Here is a 23,365-nt window from a genome sequence, read left to right as displayed (position 1 = left end):
GCCACTTCCTCAACTCTCCTCTGACATGCTTTCCATGTATGGAAATCCCCATTCCTTTTAATCCCTCTCTGATTTCTCCTCTTCCCGGCCCCGTCTTGCTGCCTCCCACGTGCAGAACAGCTTTGCGCAGGGGCTTTCCCAGTTTGTCCATGAATCAGCAAATACCAGGGCAGCAGCTGAAGAGTTAAAGAGCCTCTCGTTAAGTTGCCCCCAGGGATCCCTTCCCAAGCCTCAGCCTTGGCCTTTGCTGAAAGATTTCCTCCTTCCCCGAGATGTCATTTAGGCCATTAGGGGATCTTTCTCAGGGAATAATGCCTACCCCTTACACGTGGTCCCCTTAATTAGTAATTAGGATAATGCAATATTGAAAAAAGCGAGGCACAAATTTAATTAGTTGTGTTTTATTAGAGTAACTAAGGAGAAGGCCCCCGGACTCCGCGGGAGGAAAGGGATCAATACTGAACATCTATTTTCACTAGAAAACAATTGCAGCTGACGGCTGTCCGTGGGGGGAGCCCAGCCCTGCCGCCATCCCTGCCCGCCCAGGGGGAAGGGGCAGAGCAGGGGCTGGCAAATAAACGATCAATACCTCCAGAGAGGATCTGTGTATTCTCTGTTAGCATTACGGAGTGGTTAATGGGAGCTGACACATAGCTATGGGGAGACAGCTAATTATCTTTTAAGCTGCTCTGGCTCAAACGGGGAATAATTGCAGGGGAGCTCAGCTTTTGCATCTCTGTTCATTTTTGGTGGGTTGGTCGGTGTTTTGCAAGGCAGCCCCTTCCCAGTGCCACCCTCTTGTCCCCTGCCCTCCCTCATGGACCCAGCATGGCTGTGTGTGTGCACGGTGTCACCTCCACGTCTTCCCGGAGCAACCACGGTGTCCCTTCCGTGGGGTCCTTCCCACTCCTCCCACCAAGGCTCCCCGCACGCCTCAGTGGGGCCTAACTGTGCTACTGAGATGAAATAACACGTTTGTTTGCTCTGCAAACCCTTCTCGTGGAGACCTTGCGAGAGATGTTTCCTCTTTGGCAGGGCTGGTGCGCACACAAACCTGCCTTTATTTACACGCTTTCATCTCACTGTGAAACCTCCCATCTGGGCACTCGTGCACACGTTGTGCCAGTGCCAGTGAGTCAATAAGTGCCATATCTTTGCACAGCTTAATAAAGCCAATGGACAGTTTCCAGTCTACCTTTTTCCCATCTCTGCTTTTATAGCTGTTAGCCAGCCTTCCTGCATCTCGTCGAGTAGGGAGAGCAGGGCCCTGCTGTGCTGGAAGCTCTGTGTGGTAAATAAAGGGACTGCATGCAGGCACTTGTAGATCAGACATGAGGATAAAAGCTGGAGAAAAAAGAATTATTCTTGTCTAGTTTAATTGAGGGAGAAATAAAAGAGTTGCTGGGGGTTACAGAGCGTGGTGACGGCCACCACGCCGACAGTCCCAGGCCAGCGCTGTGGCCACAAGGGCAGATGAGAGCCTGGAGCAAAAATTGGACTCAAAACCATGTGGGCTTGATTAGAGGTCAGGCCTCAAAATAAAAAACACCACCACTTGCAAAGATAAAATGTGAACTCCCACCCATTTCTCAACTTGGATGTTGGAACCACCCCATCCTAACTCCTGTCCTGGTCTCTGCTGGACAGGGATGGTGTGACACAAAGGGAGCCGGGCTGTGACCCAACCTCCCCGTGGGCCGCTGGAAGCAGAGCCTTTCACAATATTTAATGCTCTCCAGTGCGATTTGGAATATAGAGATCAGTCAGGCTTTGATAAGATCATAGCAGGAGGACAGGAGGAAATTGCAGTCTTGCCCAATGCTTGATCTTACGCTGCTGAACTTGCTGTATTGGGGACATTACAGTCCAGCCTTAATGGCATCGTATTAAGCTGAGACAATGCAGCCCCGTGACCTTGCGGTGCTTGATAGCCATATGTGCTATTTTAATGAAAAATTGGGACTTAAGTAAATGGCTGCCCATCGGCAGAGGGCTGTTAACGGGATCTCGCTCCGAGCGAAGCCGGTGCCGGGGGGAGGGCAGGGGAAGGGAATTGGGATGTAATAGCCATAATCATCCCTCAGTGAATGACCTTCTGCCTCCTCTGATAGTGGTTCTGGAGAGAGGTAACCCCAACAGGACTGTGGCACACTGGGGCTGGACCTAGATCTGCCAGGCTCTGCTGCTGGCTCTGGTTTTGGCGTGCACCCGGATTTGGTGCTGGGCCTCAGTTTCCCCCAACCAGAGCCAAACAAGCTGCCATTGCAGCATCACTTGGATGCACTGAAGACAAAGCACAGCCGGATTCACAACAGTTCCTCCTTTCTCCAGCCCAATTCCCACCACTGGGAGCATGGATTTGGGGCGGATACCCCTTCCAGGCACACGCACTGGTTTCCTCCCCCAACAAATTGAAGCTGTAAATATTGATAGCCTTCTCTTTCCAGGGCTTTTTAATGCCCTCTGATACTTAGAAACTATTAAGCGCACCCATCATTACTAACCTGCGAAGTAAATGCGTCCTAATGGGCAGGCGAGCCACGCTGGCCCCAACAAATCATTCCTAATGAATAGTACCTGGCACATCCATCACCCTTAAATGCCAAAGCAAATCCATCTGCGTTAGCCGCTGAAAAGAGCCAGGCAGATCTCGCCCTCCCTTTCTTCCCAAGGTAGGGGAGGGTTTGGCTTGTAACACGTAAGTGTGACTGTTTCCAATCTTCTCCCATTTCTGCAGTCAGGACCTTCAAGGCGCATTTCTCAATCGCCGGGCTGCTCCCGCACACAATGCCGAGAGGGCTCTGGCAGAGGCATGAAAGGCTTTAAATAGAAACCAGCGTTTCTCCCTCGCGCACACACAATGCTTCCCTGACCCTTTCCCGACCTCACCCTCAAATCTGGGGTTCACAGCCCCAGCCTTGAACCCGGCTCTGTTTTTTCATGTTTGGCCTCTCTATTTCCTGAGGTCAGGCAGCCCACCGCTCCATTAGCATGAAGCAACTCAGGGCTCATTTGCCAAAACTGACATCCTGGGAAAGTCCTGATGAATTTATGAATTAGAGGCTACAGATGCCAGTAAAAGAATTAAGGGCTTATTTATTTATATGTGTATTTATTATTACTATTTGCAGGAAATCAGCTGGGGTGCTGCTGTTTGCTTTTTCTGAAAAGCGCCATCAGCCTTGAACGCTGTGTCAGCAGCAGTTTTCTTTTGAGGAGGAAAAAACACATTTTTTAAGGTCTGTTGTTTTCTTTTCGTTGTTGCTTTTTATTTTGCTTTTTAAAGGAAGGGCCTGAGGAAGAAAGTTCTGTGAGCAGGAGGCCGAGGGAGCCAGCACGGCATCCCGGCGGGGCGAGGTGCTCTCACCTTGCGGAATGCAGCGATTGCGACACCGAAGCAAAGAGGTAAAATTTATATCCCATAAATCACATGTCAAGTGCCTGCAAGGAGAGGTCATTAAACAGATGTATGAGGCAAGAGGCAAAGTCCATCCATTTCAGAAGACGCTCCCAGTGTCAGCAGCTCTCCAGAAGTCTCGAGAGGCAGAGGGATCCAACTGGTGCAGCAGAAGCTTCCCTGATAGTCTTATTTATTTCCGCCTCTATTTATTTGATCTCATTTGCTTTACTGGAATAACTTCCCAGGCTTTCCCCTGTCAGAACTGCCTGGTGTGGGAGTTCCCGGATGGGAGGGCAGAGGGTGGCACATCAAACAGCTTAGGAGGCACAGAAGGGATGGAGTGATGGATGGAGGCCGCCCTGTGATTAATAATCAAACCAAGAGCTTTTACTGGGTGTCATGTGGAAAATGTGGCTTTGGAAACATTTGTCTTCATCCCACAAACAACAAGTGGTGTTTCTTTCCCTTTCTTTGTTTCTCCCCCCTCCCGCCCCTTTCCTCCCTCCCTCTCCCTCTTTTGGCTTTTCTTGCCCAGATTCACTGATTAAAATCTTTTCCATCCTTTACCTGCACCAAGTGGCTCCTGTTCTGGTTTGATTTATGCTTTGCTTATCTCAGGCTTCAGTGGAAAAATAATGACCAGATAATAAAGAGCACTAAGTAGCTTTTCAAGTGACATGGCACCCGCTGCACGGGACTGGGTTCTGCAGGAGCAGGGAGGGAAATGCTGCCATGGCCTCGGGCCAAAGCAGAGGGAGGATAACAGAGGATAACGGGAGGACAGCCACAGCCATGGTCCAGTGGTTCCCTGACAGGTGAAAGCTCTGAGCACCCTCCAGTGGGTGCCTCAGCCAGCCCCTCCGTGACCTGCTGAGGGGTAGGAAATTTCACTTGGCAAATTGATCTCGTGATTTTCCCAGGGCTTTTGGCCAGTATTCCGGTGGCTGTTGGTTCTCCCGGGTACACACAGTCCAGGACAACTACTTCCCTCAAGCAGGATGCTTCTTCCCACCTCCTTGTTTTTTTTCCTGGACAAATCCTGCTAGTGAGAGAGGAGACCACCAGCTCCATCGTTCAGCTGACCCAGAGTGCCCAAACCCCACTACCTCCTGCAACCTCTGGGTCTTGCTGCTCCCAGTGGATCTGCAACAGCTCCAGATCTGTCTGGCTTCACCCACAGCATTAGGAATCAGGCTTTACTATAGGGCTGGGACCTATAGCTTTCCCTGCCTTATTCCTTGCTGTCTGCAGGGACACACAGCTTCACTATTCCAGCTTTCCCCAGCCCCTTCCCCCGTGTCATCTGGTTAAGGAATTGCCATTAATTTTAGGGTAGGAAGGACCCATTGTTTACTGTATGCTCGGGGAAAACGGAATGGTTTTGTTGCCAAGAAATTATTTTTAATTGTAATGTGGATCCAGTATGGCCCACAAGGTAGCTGCTGCGTGGGAATAGCAGGTTGTTGGCAGTAAAAGTGGGATGGAAGGCTGTAGGGACAACTGCTGGTCATCGTCCCACGGAAAACCTGGAGACGTCGGGTGACACACAGCAGTGCTCCCTCAGACTGGGAGGCAGCAGTAGCCAGCCCTGTCCCTTCCAGCACACATTTCCAACAAATCATCCCCAAAATATGCTGCTCCCTTCAATTTAAACAGGAGAAGAGACACAAGCCAGCGCAGGACTCGCAGCGTGAAATTATTACAGAGGAGGGATAGCAGAGGTCCCTTCTGGCTTTAAATAATCCTGAAAAAAAAAAAACAAAATAGGCGCCTGTGGATTGCCTCCTGGGTTTTTCCAAGGGGTAAAGGGTGTGAGTTTGTCAGGATAGGGGGGGATGCCCGTTTATTCACACACACACCCCCTGTCCCTGGCAGGGAGCCAGCACCTTGCACCTATGGCAGCGCCGCAGCCACTCCGCCGGGCGCACATTCCCCGCACCGAGTGCTCTATAAATACGTGTGCATGACAGAGCTGGCACCGCGCGTTCCTGTAAGTGATGTAATCTTCGGGAAGTTACTTAGCAACCGTGGAAAATGTTTTGGAGGCTCTAATTTTTCAGTATGGTAAAAAAAAAAAAAAAAAAAAAAAACACGTGTATTTATGCAGCTCGGCTAATCAGCTCGCTGGCGAGTCAGCGCCGATGAGCTCATTTTCTTCATCATTATTTTATGTGAATTGGGCTTTTAGCACTAAAGAGACCACAAAGATTTAATTCAAAAATGTGATTGCTTTATGTTTCCAGGGTATCATTAACATGGCATCTACGCAAATAACCATGGTAACAAACTGGTAATTAGTACATATATGGCACTTATTATTAATACAGAAACAGGACAAGTTCCAAATCAGCACAGATTACAGTACATTATTACCATAGTAATTACCTGCAGTAACACACACAAATTGAACTAAATGGCCAATTGAACAAGAGTGAATGGCTTTTTATTCCAGTCCCTAAATAATGTGCATTCTTGGCTGAGTAGTTCAAGGTAAATAAAACTGTTTTAAATTTATTGCCAAGGGGGGTGGGGGGGTTCCCCTTTAGTGGGAAGGGCTGGGAATGGCAGGAGTCAAGAACTTTTTTTGCCATGCTTACAGTATAATTATTGTACAGACTAAGCCAGTCCTGATTCCCATAGAAAGACAAAGAGGGTAAAAGTTATTAGTTTATTTTATTAGCGGGTTTATTTCTGTAATTTCAGCCATGAAGTAATGTTCAATGTATCTAAAAGAGTCGATGCCAAATAAAGTAGGTTGAAAATCCAGTCTTTTGGTCTCTGGGTTTAGCTTTTTTCATTGACAGAGAAGGATTATCTGCATTTGGAGTAGGCCAGAAAACTAAACTTTCTTGAGATGATCACATTTATTAAAATAATGGAAAAACAGGGGTTTGGCCTAACCCTTCCCCTGTGGGTTTGAGGTCTATAAAAGTACCGAACCCACAAACTGTGAGTCAAATGCAAGAGGCCAAATGCACTGGTTGGAGCCAGCAGTGATGAAGCCAAGCACCAAAAAAGAGAAAAACTCAAAATTTCTTCTTATTCTCCCCATTTTTCTATGTTGCATTTGGTGCCTGTCACAGCCCAGGGAGGGCTGGAAAGCTTCTCTTTCTGGGGTGTCGAGATGCTGAAGACTCCGGGCTCGGAGGAGCCGAGGCAGCGGAGCCACAGGGAGGAACCCTTGAAAGGTGAAAGCCATCTATCCATCCTAAGGGGTTTTTTTTCTATCTAAATGGAAATAACATTTAGAGAGACACACTTTCAAAAGAAATCTCTGTCTGGCCTCTAAGTCTACAATTTGTGCAGGCCTGGGAGCAGGAGGCACGGGCAGCCTGTCCTGCAGGTGCATGGTTCAAGGCCTCTTTTTTTTTCCCCCTTTTTTTTTTTTCCCAACTTTGCCTCCTGAAACGATTCTCCCGGGTTGTTTGCATGATGATGATGATATTACCATTCGCTTCTTACTTGGAAGGGTTTTCTTCCAGCTGACATTTTTTCCTGTCCAGAGCCCCGCTGAGCAAGTTCTCCTCGTGCAGGAGTGGCCTCAGATGAGGTGCCTCCTGTCTCCCCAGCACCAGCAAGCAAGAGCAGGATGAAAATTGCAGCCATTCCCAGACTTTTTTCCCCCATTTCCTTCCCTTTCCTCTAGACAAGCATTTATATTTCCACTTGCTGTCAGTAATTCAGACAACACCATTCCTTGAGCTGTCGAGCAGCACAGGATTGTATGTTCATGGTTTGGGATGGAGACAGGCAGTTTGTGGGGGCTTCAGCAGCTGGCACGGACATGGAAAGCATCCTACACATGGATCTGCATGAGGGAAAAGTGGAGAACCTTCCCCACCAACAAACCTGCTTTACTGTGCTCTTTACCCATGTGCTTCTGCCAGGCTCACTGGGGAATCATCCTTCCTTTATCAGGACCATCTCTCATTGTATTTTACCCTCCTCAACTCATAAGAAAATTATTATTTTAGCAGGCAGGCATTTAATTAAGTTTCACTGTGTTTGCTTTGGCTCTCACAGCATGGAAAATCCCCTTTTAACAATGATCCCTTGAACATGGGTTCTGATAAAGCCAAGTTGCAATCCACTCTCCCAGCAGCTCCCTTTCTCCCTCCAAACCCCAAGCCCTCCCTCCAAACCTACCCTCACTGGAGTACTCTCAACCTGGCCAGCCATGCCAGGAGCACACATAACCCCTCTCAGCATGCAACAGAATCTCAGCACTCTTCATCCCAGCATCATGCTGCCTGCCCACTCCTCCCCTGCACCCCTGCCTGACTCACAAACTTCCCACTTCAAATTAACACCCATTAGGGCTTATTTCCATCATGCTCTTCCTACACACCCACAGCAGAGCACTGCCTGGGTTCCAAACAGGGTTTGAGCCTTTGATGCTGAGTTTATGCCAGTTTTGTTTCCTGAAGGGGTGTTGCCCTCATCAGAGCTGAAAGCATCCTTTTGGGAGGTGGGAGCACAGCTTTGCTCCTGGGCTGGGTTATTTAATCCAGCAAGTCCATGGCACATCAGTCCTGAGGAGTAAAAGGCTCTCTTTCCTCTGCAGTGCCAACAGCTCATCTTTGTGAAGTGACTGTGAGCTGCTGCTGAGGTTTTTGTTTAATTTATAAAAAAACCCACAAATTGGATTTGGTATCCTCAGCTCCCTGCCCTGCTCTGCTGGCAATCATCAGGACCCGGGACCTTTCTCAGCCTGAGCAGAGGGTCAGGAACCCCCAGAGAGCCCCAGCAGCCAGACCTGCCCCAAGCACAGCCTGGGAAATGCTGTCACCGCTGCCTCAGGCCACAGCCACTGCCTCACTGCAGCCCCTTCCAAGCTCCAAAAGCCAGACTAGGCATTTCAGGATCCTCCAGGACCCCAGGACTGGAGGAGAGCTGTGCAGGGATCGATACAGGACCACACAGCCAGCCTGGTATCAGCACCCAGACTATGTTCTGACTCCCCCACCTGGGGTGCAACATCCCACTCGACCTTAAAAACCCCCGGAGGCCAGAGCAGGGCTTTATTTTCTCTCTCCCCTCCTCTCCTCTTGTTACTGTTTTGTTTTGCAGCAGTTGCTGCTGTTGCCATGCCATCTCCTTTTGTTGCTATGGATTAATAGTGTTTTTTACTTATTTTTATGTATGTCCTGGGAACATGATTGCTTAATTTGCCCTGCAGGTTTGTAGGCCTGACAGGCATTTCCACATCATCCCAGCAGTTACCTTGTCTTAATCCAGTTCTGGGCTGCTTGGAGGATAAATACCTGCAGAAATACCTGTTCACACAGAGGCTTGGGACAGGTATTTGCCCCAGCAAGAGACCAGGGTGTGCGTGCTGGGGACACGCTGTTCCTACAGCCTGTGCTGAACCCTCTCTGATGTCATGGAGCTGTTTTTTATCTAACCCAGAATAACATCTCAGAAGCCACCAAGCCTGGGTGGAAGGATGGGCTCCAGCTGTCCTCCAAGGACCCCCAGAGCCCAAAGATGATACAGCGAGGGATTGCATAAAATATGTTCATTTATTTTATTATAATGGGCATTACATCAGGATTTTGCCTCCAGCTCTTTCTGTCCCTGGAAAATCCAGATCACCAGAGGGGGGGGCCAGGAGTCCCCTGGGAGCATCTAAGCTGTGCTGTGGGAGAGCCTTTAGTGTCCAGCATGGAACATGGTAGTGGGAGCCAGGGTGTCAGAAAGAGAACAGGAACAAAGTGCTTTCCAGTGAATTTAGGAGGGTGGTTTGTGTGCTGAGGTAGAAGGTTCATCAGATCCCAGTTCATTTATGTCCCTGCAAACCCCAAGGTCTGGTCCACCACTAGCCCTGGCCACCCCTGCAGCTTTACTTGCTCTCAGCCAGTCCAAAGAAGGACTGTCATAAGGAAACCAGTGCAAATCTGTGGTTTGGTCGTGTTGTACAAATGGGACAGCACAGAGGGGGGATCAGGAGGGATCTGCTCTGGGTCCTGCTCCACGCACACCCCTTTGGGACAGCCCGTGTTATTTTGTCAAGGCAAACCTTTAATTGCCCTGTGTCTCCATCCTCCCCACAAGAAATGGGGAAAACAATCCATCCTTTTGTCCCATTATTGAAATCTTCTGGGGAGTGACTTTGTCTTATTTGTTCATTTGGCTCACCACAGCAGCCACCAACCCTAATGTGCTAACGAGTATGGATACAGGGATACAGGGATCAATCTCTTCCCTTCAGCAATTAATCTTGCCTCCATCCTACTGGGTCATCTAATGAGCAGTACTCAGACAAATATGCCCCCAGAGTAGTGAGCCTCAGAGGTCCCTTGGTTGCACACATCAAAGGGGAGGTGGTGACATCACGGAGATCACAGAAAACATCCAGTCTGTCTGTCTGGGGGGCGAAAAAATAGCTTCTCGTGGATCCACAGCTGGTGGGGCTTTTAATTACACAAGGGCCGAGGAACATTCCAACCATAACATCCTGCAGCCTCTCAGCCACCAGACAACGCGCCTTTTATTAGAGTAGGAATGTATCTTTAATAAACTGGAGGTTTTTAACTTGTCAGAGGGTGCCGGGGACGGGATCCACCACAGTCTTTTTTGGCTGTCCCAGGGCTGCCCTGGTCCCCTGCCTGTGCTGGTGCCGGGCTGGTGGGACTCTCACTGCTCTCTGTGCACCCTCCAGCCCCAGCACCTCACTCTTACAAGAGGGTGAATCACCAGACCTTCCATGGGCACCTCACAGCATCTTCCCTGCGGTCCCACTGAAATCCATCCTTGTCCCTGCCAGGAGAGGGGCTGGCAGCACGTGTGAGCCCCATCCCTGGAAGTGTTCCAGGTCAGGCTGGACAGGGCTTGGAGCAGCCTGGTCTGGTGGAAGGTGTCCCTGCCCGTGGCATGGGGGTGGAATGAGATGATCTTTAAGGTCCCTTCCAATCCAAACCATTCCATGATTCTATCATCATCATCATTGTGGCTGGGCTTCGCGAACGAAGATTTGGGAAGGACTCTACCCACATTTGCTACAGGATTCTATGATTCTATGGTAAATGAGGCTGAAGTCCTCGTGGCACAGGAGCAAGTCCATTCTGCAATTTAATTATCTCAGCCCTCATCAATACTCACGTGTTTGCACAAACTGTGGTTTGGGGGGGGGGAGTTCCATGCAAATAAATATGTTTTCTCTGATTCCAAATCTATTGTCACCATCTTCCTCACCACTGACTGTGTGTTTGTATGTGCAGATGTACGATCCCACGGAGTTCAGCAGGGTTTGGGGCTTTATTGGGGTTTTTCAAGGTTTTCCTTCACCCTGCTTAAAGCAGCACTGGAGGGAAGGTGATGCTGAGTGATTGCTCCACCGAGTAACAAATCTCCCATATTGTTCCCTTTATTTATCCTTACTCAGAGCTGTGCAGCCCTGGGAAGGGCTGTTTGCTGTAATCAATCCTGGAGGAGCCCGTGGGGGCCAGGAGAGGTGCAGCACCGGAGATTTGTCCTATTGATTAACCCAGGAGAGGAGGAATCAAACACCGGGAGAGGATAAACGCCTGGGAGGAGAATAGAGCTATTGCCAGGTTTGCTTTGCAGGTTATTGGGTTTGGAGGATTTTATTTTACTTTTCCTACCTGGAGGCTGAGACAAAGCAGTCAAACTTTTCTAAATCCCTCCCCACTTCCCTGTTTCAAGTTCCCCAGTTAACTCCACACGCCAGAGAGAACCCCCCCTCCGCCTGCCAGCCACGAGTGAGATCTCACATTATTGCCTCTGACAGCTCTCATTCCTCAGACACTTTCTTTTTCCTTCCTCAAAGGAGGGGGGAAAAAATATCAAAGGTTTCCAAACCTGAGCACCTTCCAAGACTGCCAAATGCAGCCCTGTGTCAGGAGGGATGCTCCGAGCAGGAGGGAGGATGGATGCGATCCTTGGGAAGAGTTACATGTGTTTGCCACTACATTTGCCTTGGGCCCTTGGAAAATGTTTGTAGTTTTCAATTAATCTCATTAGTTTGGAAGTAGACGGAGGGGCGGGAAATCAAAATAATTTCACGGGGAATTCTCTTTAATGACTTTTTAAAAACATGTAATTGAAATTGGTGCTGGTGGAAAAGATTTTAATAGTGCAGAAATCAGCTGAGGGGAAGCAGCAAAGAATGTTCAGAAAGATCCTTGTACAAGGGGTCTGTTGGGACACGACTGAGCTATGGGGGGCACAGGGCTGCCAGGGAGGCTGGCACAGGGTCAGCAGCAGGATTGGGACCCTCAGCCGGGTTCCCTTGTCCTGGGCTCTGCCAGTGAGCTGCCCCAGCTGCTGCAAAGCCCCGGGAGATCCCTACTTGCCATCATCAAGTGAGCTTTTAATTTCCTTTTGCTGCTCTCCTGAGGCTGAATTTGCAAGTCTGGAAAGAGTCAGGGATTCCTGCAGCTCGGCTTTGCCTCTGCCTCACTCACCAACAGACCCCAGGGGTGCTGTGGCCACTCCTGACCCGCTGTGGTGACCCTGGGATGACTTGGAGGGTGGCCTGGGGTGAGGACAGGGCATGGTCTGGATGGGCTCCAGCCCCTCCATCCCTGGAGGGATGGCCAGAGAAGGGATAGAGCCTGCCCACGCACTCAGGGCACAGAAACCTCTCTGCCCCTCAGTAACCACCTCCTGCCCGTCAGAGCTGAGTCCAATGCAGTTTGGGGGACACGGGACACACTGAGCATCCATCCCACCCACCTGCATCCCAATTAACCACGAGTTCTCCAGAGAGGGAGAACTGCCCCCCTGAGAGAGCTCGGTTTTCAGGGAGCATCCTATGGCAAAGACCCCCAGCGTCCCCCGCTATCCCCCCACATCCCCGGAGCCGTCCCAAGCCCTACACTGTGCCCCCGCCCTGCCACCTCTCCGGCAGAGGTGTGCCTGCCCTCCTCTGCAGGCTGAGCACTTAATTGATCGGATTATCCCTTATTTACTAATTAGCAGCCGAGCGCCCAGACGGCGGGAGGGGGGCCAGCGGCGCGTTCCCTTTATCCCCGAGCAGTTGGTGTTTGACGGCGGCCGAGGCTCCGTCAGCAGTTTGCCGTGATTCATTTCTGCCCTGTAAAACTGAAACTTGGCACGGTGCTTTCCCCGGAGCCACCGCCGGGAAGAGGCAATGCCAGGCTCTGCCCACCTTTTAACTTGCCTTATTTTTTTCCTTTTTTCCACACTGCGTTTGTTTTCTTGTGTTTAACGAGGCTCAGTAATTACCGTCAGAGATCAAGTCTGCTGCTCCGTGGAGGCAGCACTAACAGAGAAGACAACTTAAGGGGAGGGACATGACTCTGACACCCAGAAGACCTGGCTTTTTTCCCAAAAGAGTTACCCACTGCAAGGACACATCCTCTTGTCCATCACTTGGCTCTCTCCATGTGCTGCTGCCAGTGCTGTGGTCTCTCCCTCTGGGTGTTCATCCATCCTCCCCCAGATCAACACTCACTGGCTAAAGCCACCAGCAGTCAGATGAGGGAGTGTGTCCTCATGCCTGGGGAGAGGCAGACTGCAGGATTAGGCCCACTGTGTCACAAGATGGTATTTTTATTCCCCCCTAGCTCTTAATTAATAAGAATTTGGGGAGTCAGAGTGGGGGGAAAATCACCTGGCACCACAGTGCTCCTGTTGTTTGCTGTTGTATTCCTGTCATGCTCCCAAGCCACTGTACTGAAGGACATCAAAGAGCAAACTGTGACAGACACATCCATCCTTTGCACCAGAGCCTGTGAGGTCAGCGAGAGTGGCCCAAGGGTGTGAGATGCTCAAACCACCGAGTCGAAGGAAAAGGCTGAAGGGTGTGATTCCAAGCTAGAAAAACCAGACACCTGCGAGGAAGGACGCTCAAATCCACTGATGATCCATTAGCAGGCTCCACAAGGAGATGTGAATCGAGCTTCTGAGCCAAAGAGCACACCTTTTGACTTCTTAGCAGCCAAATCCTTGTGTGCACTGCTTAGAGGTGTCCCAAGGGCACGTACGACCCAATTCTTCTCCCTCCCAGAAGCCCATTGCAGGTCTGCCAGAGGAGAACATCCCAAAATATGTGTCCATGGGGCAGGTTGCTCTGTGCCAGGGCTGTTGAGCATGCAGGGTGCAAGGGAGGGATGCTGCAGCTGTGGGATGCACACGGTGTCCAGCAAGGAGGACAAAATGCTGCCGTGCTTAGACACCACAACATGGCCATGGTTCCACCAGCTCCCATCTGACCAGGGGGCCATGCTGGTTGGATGCAGTGGGACAGGCCCTCCCCCACACTGTGGTTTCTCTCTTTCCAATGGATCAATTGTGCTTGGAGGGCTCTGGGTTGTATGTAGGTCAGGCACATCGCTGGCTCCGGCACTGCCACCAATTGAACAAGGATCCCCCCTTCTCCCTCCATCCAGCCCCCTCAGTGCCCAGCCCTTGGCAGAGGGCAGCCTTGGCTGTCATCCTAGAGAAGAAGAGCATTGCTTTGAGGCTTTGGGCTCATTTGAGCACAGCCAGTGTGTGTGTGCAGCTCCCAGACCAGTACGGACACGGTGCCCGGTACATCCCCCTGAGCAACACGCTCCCTGTGTGTCCGTGCATGAGGAGAGCCTGGTGCTGGGAGGGGAGATGGGCAGCATGACCCAGTTCATGGCCTTCTGTCAATAAAGCTGGCACTGGTCCCGCTCGTCTTTATGGAATGGATGGGGCTGGACCAGCTCACAGAGCAGGGGATTTCTCTGTGGGGCCCCACTGCAGCATCGAGGGAGCTGTGGATCTCCCACACATGATTGCTCTGCTGCTTGTCTCTCCATGGGAGTGGAGTAGATAAGAGGCATCCTAACTTTCAGCCTTGGAAGCTGGTTTGGCCACCCAGCTTAAATTCCTCCTAGAAGCCCTTATCACTCAAGGAGGAAACCCAAATCCTCTGGCACCTTGGGCTCCCCCTAAGCTGGCGAGCTGAAGGGAGGGGGAGGCCTGAAAAGGGAGAGACACCAGAGGAAAAACTTTCTCAAATAAAAAAATATTCAGTAGTTCAGGGCAAACTTTGCACTAGTTGAAGATTTGACCTTGTGTTCTCTACTAAGAACAAACAAGAGAAAAAGGAGGATCATATTATTTTGCCTGAAATTTGGAGTGGATCAAACCCCTGCTGTTCCGAGCCCCTGCAATGAATGGCTATAAACAAGATGCATTTCCGGAGGATGAATTAAACAGTGAGCCTGAGTACTGACTGTGTTTTGAGAGATGTTTATTTGTCCTTGCTGCCTCTCCATAAAGAGTTGCACAAGGACTTACTAAATTTTAACCCCACATTGTTCTTAAGTAAACACTGCCCTTTATCCAACATGAGGAGTGCTTGGAGCTGAGATAAGCTCAGGTTAGCTCATGTTCTCCGGAGCATCCAGCCTCTTGGAAGCATTCCTGAAGCAGCCCTGGGCACCCACTTCATGCAGACCCCAGGGCAGCCTCAAAGTTCTCAATTGCCTGCAGAGCTCTGGCAGTTTTCTGCACCACTTTTCTGCCAGAAAGTTGTTTGCAAGAAGGTGAGGAGCGGCCTTGGCAGAAGCATAAGTTACATCTCAGCTCCTCTCCTCATTTTACGTGATGGAAAAGGGAAGAGTGATAAACCATGAACACTGGCCAAGGAGCTGTGCTGTGACTTCCCACCAAGTCATTGTCCTGGGGTCCTCCTACCACCACATGGAGCAAGTGCATGCCCATGGCAGGGAGGCTGGAATGAGATGATCTTTAAGGTCCCTTCCAACCCAAACCATTCTATGGTTCCATGTACCATGGTCCATCCCTTTCATGTCCTTCCATAGAGATAGCGAAGCACTGAGATCTTCCTGCTCCCAAATCCAAACTCTGTCACTCCCAGCATCACTGGTGAACACACAAAAAAAGGCTAAAGGGGGATGAATATCACCGCAAACTTTCCGTCTTCTTTGATTTCCAGAGTCTACACAGCCTGCACTTTTGGACCATCTGCTGGCATCCAGCGGGATGGGGAGTTAGGTCTGCACAGCCATCGGCATTCAAGCATTTTCTGGGGGAAAAACAGTGGTTTTGATGCTCATGAGGGAAAGGCTGAGTAAAAAAGCACAAAAAGTAAAACACCAGCACCTTGGTGTGAAAGCCAGCCCAGCTCTCCCTGCCTTATGGGGAGCCCCAAGAAATTCCCCCCTCCTTGCTTTCGGGGGTGTTTTGTGGTGTTTCCTCCACTTTGGGGGGACGTAGCCACAGGATGTAAGATGCTGAACGTGATTCTCCAAAAAGGAGAAGGATCTGTGCCTTGTAGAAACATTTCTGAACTCGTGTTTGTTCCCTCTCATGGGTCTGGGCAGAATGTCAAAGCCTGCTCTGAGCTGGAAATATTTTAAGACTAGCACTCACTGGAGACCGAAACAATGGCAATTCTTCAGCTACTGAGGCTTTTATAAAAGGGCTTTTGACACAGAGGCTGCTTAGGGTTGGGTTTTTGGGTTTTATTTTTTAGTTGGTTTTCCTCCCAGAAAACACTGTGCCAGTGTCCGTGTGCGTGCTCGTGCGCACACTTTTGCGTGTGCAAAATAATCCCTCAGCTTCCAGGAGGAATGGCAGTCGGTGGGAATGCCCAGGAGGATGCCTCCAGCCCTGCTCCAGCAAGGAGAAGGCAGGGGCTCACACGGGATGCCACGCAGCGATGCAGGAAGAAAAAGACATTTTAGAGTAAATGTCAGCTTTTGCGTTTCTGGGTTTGGGGCTTTTTTTAAACATGTGGGTGGGACTTTTAATGCCCAGATGAAGCTGAGACGGTTTCAGTCTCCAGGGCTTATCCAGAAGATTCACACAAACACTATGGAAAGTGTCTCTTTGCTTAGGAGGATGAAATTTGACACTGCAGAGATTTTAACCCGGTATTTCAGCAAGGAGCCTCAGTGGTTAGCGTGTCATATCTGATAAAGGCTAATCAGCCCTCCTTCAGGCACCATTCAATTCTTATTTCCATCTGCTTCCCATGCAGATTGCATTATCCACGATATGTACTCACATGCAGGCAAACCAGTGCGAGTTCTGCTCAGCTCTGGTCTTCCCTGGACACAGGATCAACGGTGAAGGATGGACACGATGGATCACACAACCAGAGCCCTTGCAACCAGCCCAGGCAGCCCCTAACCAGGTCTTCAGCACTGTTGGGAAACCAGCGTTATCCAGCACCAGTTTGCACTGGTGTGGGGATGGGATCCCAATGGGGAGCGGGTTTCCTGCACAGCCCTGCTGCCGCCTGCCTGCCCCAAGCTCAGCATTCCCTGGCCCCGGTGCCGTCCCACCCAGGCTCCTCTCCCTGCTCCGTGTCTGAAGCCTCCTCAACAATTATCCCCGGGCGCTGTTTGTTCAGGCGATGTGGATTTAGCTCTCCAGCCTCATGTGCAGTGTGTGTATAGGGAAAGATAGATTGCCACTACTTTCCAGTATAAATCACATTCCTTACAACACTCCAAAGTAGCATTTTCAACCTCAGGGTGCTAATAGGATCCAGCAGGAGAAAGAAATGTCAGCTAAGTAGCAGGCACTGTTTGGAGAGTGCAATGGAGCTGATCCACAGCCCCGGGGCAAAAGGAGCAATCCCAGGGCAAAGGTTAAAGAGTTCAGGAGCACTTCAGCCTACTTAATTGCAACAGGGCTCTTACACGGTGCAAGATGGATGGCTCGAGCCGGGCAAGGGGGGCAGAGCGGGGGCAGCAGCATCACCCGCCGGAGGCACACGGACCGGGATGGAGGGACGGAGGGATGGAGGGACCACAGCCACCCCTCGCTCCTCCCCAAAATGCTGCTGCGTGGCAAAGTGGCCCGTGCCACAGCAGGACCCCCCCCGGTCACCACCTCCACTGGGAGCCCATCCCAATCCTCGCCCAATAAATGGGAATTTATATTGGAGCAGGCTGATGCTGTGGAGGTTTTGCAACAGCTCAGCACAGCACTCGCCCAGGCAGATAAATAACCAGTAGCGAGAATAACTCCAGCTGCCAAGGAAATGTTTCCTGCTCCCCTGAAAATCATAAGGAACGTTTTAAGGGGGGAAAAAAAGGGGGGAATTGGTTAGTGTTGCAGGTCTTGTCATTTTTCTTACAGGATTTGTTTTCTTATTTCCTTTTATTTTGAATCTTCAGAATCTGAACATGTTTTCTATCAATCCCAAAGTGCTTCTGCTGGGAAGGTGCCTCAGATAATATTTTTAGAAGAGTTTTGGCTTGTTTTCTGACACATCTGAGAAATGTCATCAAAAGCTGATGTTTTGCATGGAAAAGCTCTTCTGCATTATTTTTTTTTTAATCTAAAGAAAAAAAATAGAATCAAAACATTTCATCCATTTCTCACAGGGAGGTTTATGCTGTTTCCCTGGTGATAAAAGCACAGGGCTGGCTCTTGAGACACACGCGTTTAATTCCCAGCTCTGCCGCAAACCCCCGCGATGACCTTGGACGAGCCACTTGGGCTCCGATCCGTACGGGATGGGATTTTTCCCTTAAAACTCCCGTTTGGCCTCTTCGACCGGGATACTGCCTGAAAAAAACCAATTCATTTCACTCGGGCCCCTGTTCTCCCACCCCATCGCCCACCCATCCCGCTGGGGATGCTGCCCTGCGTGGGTGCTCCATCCCTGCATCCCGAAGCCCCCGCGGTGGCCGGGATGCGGAGTGAGGGCCGCGGATGCCCTCTCGTGGGAAGAGCCGGGCTCGGCTGCGCTCTCCATCCCGGCGGGAACATGGATATACCCCCATGACCCTGCGCTCCCCATCCCCAGGCTGCTGCGGGTACCCCGATCCCCCCGAACCCGCAGGACCATCCCCGATCCTCCCCGGGATGCAGCGCTGCCGCCGGGCATCACCGAAACCTTCCCAGGGCAAAACATTCGGCACATTTTATTGAGGAAAGGGGAGAGGAGGGCGTCCTGCCCGCCCGCAGGAGCAGCGATGGGGACATCCCTGCTCCCAGCACCCATCCCACCAGGATCCCGCATCCCCTCAAGCCCCGGGGGGCTCAGGAGAGGAGCAGGGCAGCAAGGACGCAGGGCAGCAGGAGGTGGCCGCCCGCGAGGCCGGGGGGAGGCCGGGGGGCTCTGGGGGAGCCGTTGCAGAGGTCGGTGTCGCAGCAGTGGATGCGGACGCCCGGCAGCTCCTGCTGCTGGCAGTGGCGGGAGGTGGCACAGCCGCTGGTCAGCAGGATGCCCAGGACCACTGCAAAGCAAGCAACAGGGCGGGACGTCAGGGCGACGAGCAGGGTGGAGGGGGATGCTCTGCCAGCTTTCCACCGGGGGCAGGCCCTGCTTGGGGGCTGCGAGGGTGGATTTGGGGTGTGAGCATCACCAGCTCCACCCTGCTGCCCCACGGGTGGACTCACCGCTCTCTGTCTTAATGCAGAACCGGTGCTTGAAGCCCTGGTGGGACTGGGAGCAGGTGATCACCTCGGGGTTAGAGCACCCCATGTCCACGTTTTTGGTGCCAACCACGATGTTGCAGCCATAGCACTGGAGTCCAGACACTAAACAAGAACCGTAAGAAACACAGCTGGATTTTTCCGGGGGGGGGGGGGTGGGGTGTGGAAATGCTTCAACTCGTTCTGAGCTGCTCTCTAACGACGGCTTCGCAGCGCTCCCTGCCTTGCCAAGTCGCATTAAGCGCTGAGCCAAGAGCCCGGAGCTGCCCGTCACTTGTTTACCCGGTGGGCTCAAAAATACGGAATCATCTCCCACTAGAGGTCAGTACAAAATCAGAGATTAGCCGGAGATTTGCGCTGGGATCAAACAGTGGGAACAAGGGAGCTTTGAAACAGGGGGTGTTAAGAGCAGGTGAAACCTCACAACGAACACTGTGTAAGGGCTCGGTTGCACTCAGAAACGGCTTTTCCCTTTTTCACCAAATTTCTCCAGTTTAGCTGTGCCCATGCCGGAGGCACTCACTCCAGAGGGATGGTTTCATCAGAATGGTTTGGTTTTCTCCCTGAACACAGTCCTGATTTTATCACAGGTTCTATCAGGGAGGCAAACCAGCTCGAAAACAGAAGAGAAATCCTCGTTCAGAGCACTGTGACCCCGGGACAGTGGCCTCAGTGTGTCCCCAGGGCTTTGCACACTTGCACTGGCGGCAGCTCAGTCCTTCCCTGCAGGGTCAGAAACTGTGCCTGAGATTTGCTAGATTGGGAATTAAGCCATTTCTCAGGTTTCTCAAAAAAGAAAAAAAAGGGAGGAAAAAAAAAGGAAAAAAAAAGGTCTCCAACAATATTAATTTACACTGACCACAGAGTTTAAGGCAACCTCTGTGTTGATGGATCAGGTTGCACTTATTGCTGCCATTACCTTTCCTCACTTCCAAAGGCTGACCCAGACCCCTTCCCAATCCCAGCCTCCTCTGCTCCCACAAGGTTTTTGGGAGGTGGGTGAGACCCTCACACCACCAGGCATGGTGAGGGGAGTCCCTGCCCTGGCCAGACCAGGGAAGGAGAGTCCAGGAGATCCCAAATTCTGCCACACTGCCCTTTTGTACAAATCATGATGATTTCAGCTCTGTCCTAAAACCACCAACACACAGCTGTACCGCTTAGGGCAGTAACACCCCCAAATTCATCCCGAGGATAAAACACACCTGAACAACCAGGGTTTAGGGAGGATGCAAACCGGACTCCAAAGCATGGGGTACACACCACACCCCGGGAACAGCAGCACTTACCCTCTGGAAGGACGAACACCACGGTCATCAGAGACAGGATCCCATGGGCACCTCCAGGCATGTGTCTGCAGAGCATGGGGGTCAGCTCCTGGAGTCCACCCAGGGCTCAGAGGACGAACACCGGGGTCTGGGGGAGCGGGCAGAGGTTTCCTCTCCTCCGAGCTCTTTTTCCCAGCCGTGCTCGTCGCCTCCTCTTCACCTGCAAACCTCTCCGCCGGGATAGAGGGAAATGCCGTCGGTGCAGCAGGGCTCTGGCTGCTCCAAGCTTCTCCAGCCAGCCCCGTGGCACCCAGTCTCCTTATGTCGATGCTTAATTTCTCCCTTTTCCTCTTGAGAAATTCTCTGATTCTTTCAGTTCATGCACAGACCTGAGTGCGTATGTGCTACCCTCAGTTATTTCTGTCCTATTTCCTCTGTCCACGATCACTTCCCATTAATACCACCGTGCAGCAGCTCTTGGAGAGAAATTCTCCCTAATCAAGATTTAGTTTTAAATCCACTTCGAAATCCTCTAATTCAGTTGGATTAGGCAGAAGGGGTTTGGGGAGATGTATGGTTTTACTTTTTTTTTTTTTTTTCCATCTCTTTTTCCTCTCTGAGCTGCCTCATCTTCATGAACGGACCCACCGGCTTTCTGTGACATATTGTGCTATTTAAAGAGGGCAGGAATAATTTTATTAAAGAGAAGCAGTCAACTAATTTTAAATCCGAGACTTGAGATCCTCTAACAAAGTACAGCCCTGGGGATGGCCGTGGGGTTAAAGGGAAAACCTGGAGGAGAGAGAAGGTTTGAATGTAGTGTGTGTATTTACAGACAAAAAAATAGTTGCCTTAATAAAGCAGGGAGAGACCAAACAGAGCCAGCCCCAGGCTTGGATTGGCTCTGGAGGGAGCTGGGGCTGCCAGGGGCTTGGGAAGGGGATGGGGGTGCAGTGGAGGAGAGGACTGAGCTGTGACAGCTCTATGGGGCCAGGGTTGGACCCACATCCACATGGGACACCACGGATGTCACCAGCTGCAGGATCAGGCCCCCAGACCCCTGTTGGCTCCTCCACCACTGTCCCCACAGGCAAAGCCTCAGCTCTCAGCGGAGCTAATGAGACTTGGAGAGCTAATGCTTACTAATAACAGAGCGCGACCGAACGCATGGGATTAAAAAATTAAAATGACAAAATAAGCTGCTTATGTAGCTCATCCAGCAACTGCCTGCTAGCAGCACCTGAAATCCCCCACCCTGGGCACCCCAGCCCACTGGGCACCTCCTCTGCCAGACACAGCTCCCAGACAGGCAGGCTTGGACCTAATCTCCGACAGCATCTTCATTAGCACGCATCCTTATCAATATTTCACCAAGAAATAGCACAAACGGGTCCAAGTAGGGGCATCTACAGCTCAGGAAGGGCAATTGGCACCTGGGAGATGCACCCAAGTAATGCAGCTCATGTATTCAAATCTCCTAAACCACCCACCGTGTCTCGCTTGCCTCAAAACAATGTGACTGTAACAAATGTCTGACACAGTAAAGCCTGAAAGCCTGGAGGAGAAGGGATAAAACGCAGGAAATGGGATTGATTTCAACGCATGCATAAATCAGAGCATTCAATAAGGAAGGGAAACTAATTTTTAATTCCTTAATAAACTCATCAGTATCTGGAAGGGGCGGCCAGGAACAGCCTGGGCTCTGCAGCAGCAATGTAGCATCCGTGGAAGTGTCCAAGGCCAGCTTGGACTGGGCTTGGAGCAATCTGGTCTAGTGGAAGGTGTCCCTGCCCATGGCAGGGGGCGGGAATGGGATGAGCTGTAAAGTCCCTTCCAACCCAAACCACTCTGTGACGCTGTGATGCGGCAGATGTTGCACAGCTGGCGGGGCCGGGGCCACGCACACCTCTGGGCACTGCACCTGGCTCCGCAGCCTCACCCGGCAAAGCGGCTCCTCTGACAGCGGCACAGGGCACCGGCTGGTCCTTCCTGCCGGGAACCGAGCGGGAAGGTCTGCGGGACTCGGTGGGGCCGAGGGATGTCACGGTGCAGTGAACCTGGGGTCGGTGGGACCGCCAGTGGGATGCGGGGGGGGGGGGGAATCCCAGTAGGAACATCAACTCCCAGCGCCGGTTTGAGGAGATGCGGCGCTGATTTAGCCAGATGTTTGTCTCGTTTTATTCCTCTGGGATGCAGAGGAGAAAGGCCTTGAGAAAAGGGAAAAAAAACCCAACCCAACCTCTTCGACCGCTTCCACGTCTGGAACCTGTAACTCGTCATTAGCTCTGATGGAATTCGGAGAGATTTAACCTCCCGGGGCGGCGGGAACACGCCGGGAACAGGCCTCCTTCCCTCGGCTCCGGGAGATTCTATCAGCAAATCTCGCGGGACACTCCTGCTCCCAATTTAAACCTGCGGGGCAGCTGAACCCTGCGCAGATTAGGCGGGTCCGCCGGCAAATCCCTCTGGGAGTTCATCCCGCGGGCGGGCGGCTGGGAGCGCTCGGCGGCACCGCCCCGCACTCCGCCCCCTCCGAGGCGGGACTCGAACCCGCGCACCCGGGGCCCGCCCTCCGGAAGCAGAAGTGCCGCCCCCCAAACGGGCCCGGTGACTGGGAGCACGCCCGCCCGCCAGGGGGCAGTCAAAGAGACTCGATCGGCTGCTGCGCTCTGATTGGCTGGGAGCGATGAATACATTAAGAAGGTAGGAGAACGCGCGCGTTTGTGAGATTTTTGCCTGGGTTTTCAGGGAATTTTTAGCCGTAGTGGAATCAGACTAAATATATAATATGGGTAATAGTTAGAAATGTCAAACTGACATGAAAGAAAACACGAATATCTCCTCACTCTGTTCTACATAGAAGTGGCTTGCTGAAGGTTTAAATAGCGACGGCAGCCACGTTGCTGTCGTGTTGTATGAAAGGAGAGAAGGTTAGCACTCCCCTTGATAAGGATGGAAGAGGTCCTAGTGGCCTATGCAACACACATACGGTTAAGGCACTGCCACCTACTTCGTGGCATCTAACCATGTTTTTCGGCTCGTTCTTTTTGGAGGGGCGGACCTTAAAAAACCCGGCAGCAGCTTTTGTCACCCAGCTTCTCCTTTTCCCTCGGACCAAACGCGCCCAGAAAACCAGAGAGCCAAAGAAAGAGCTGGCCCTCCCTTAGCACGCTGCAATGTGCTCCGTCCCCTCTCAGCCCGCACCAAACACCTCCCTTACTACAGCCCATCTACAAACCTTCTTTTCAGTGCTCTGCTTTAGGTGATCCCGGCCCTCAAACCACCACGGCCACGCCAGGCTGCATATAATTACAGCTAA

At 51.5% G+C, this 23,365-nt stretch overlaps 1 protein-coding gene and 1 non-coding gene across 3 annotated transcripts; one reads left to right on the top strand and one right to left on the bottom strand.

Annotated features, from left to right (window-relative positions):
• Positions 1-17,707: 17,707 nt before the first annotated feature.
• Positions 17,708-22,436, bottom strand: LOC113993483 (ly6/PLAUR domain-containing protein 1-like). 2 transcript variants are annotated; one of them, XM_027731694.2, is made up of 4 exons: positions 22,286-22,436; positions 20,068-20,838; positions 18,743-18,883; positions 17,708-18,579 (listed from the first exon to the last, which is right to left on the bottom strand). In XM_027731694.2, exons 2-4 carry the CDS (start codon positions 20,141-20,143, stop codon positions 18,383-18,385), a joined length of 414 nt encoding a protein of 137 aa, XP_027587495.1. In that variant the 5' UTR covers positions 20,144-20,838; positions 22,286-22,436; the 3' UTR covers positions 17,708-18,382. The 2 variants fall into 2 exon arrangements, with proteins under 2 accessions (XP_027587495.1, XP_039235540.1); XM_039379606.1 differs by lacking the exon at positions 22,286-22,436 and having other exon boundaries at positions 20,068-20,963.
• Positions 22,437-22,954: 518 nt separating this feature from the next.
• On the top strand, positions 22,955-23,082 carry LOC113993502. The gene has a single exon (XR_003542650.1). It is a non-coding gene; the product is annotated as a U6atac minor spliceosomal RNA (small nuclear RNA).
• Positions 23,083-23,365: the final 283 nt, after the last annotated feature.

This window comes from Pipra filicauda, unplaced genomic scaffold (assembly GCF_003945595.2).
Source record: "Pipra filicauda isolate LSUMZ 115617 unplaced genomic scaffold, ASM394559v2 scaffold170_size1570365_pilon, whole genome shotgun sequence".
NCBI lineage: Eukaryota > Metazoa > Chordata > Aves > Passeriformes > Pipridae > Pipra > Pipra filicauda.
This window is presented reverse-complemented; position numbering and strand designations above follow the sequence as displayed.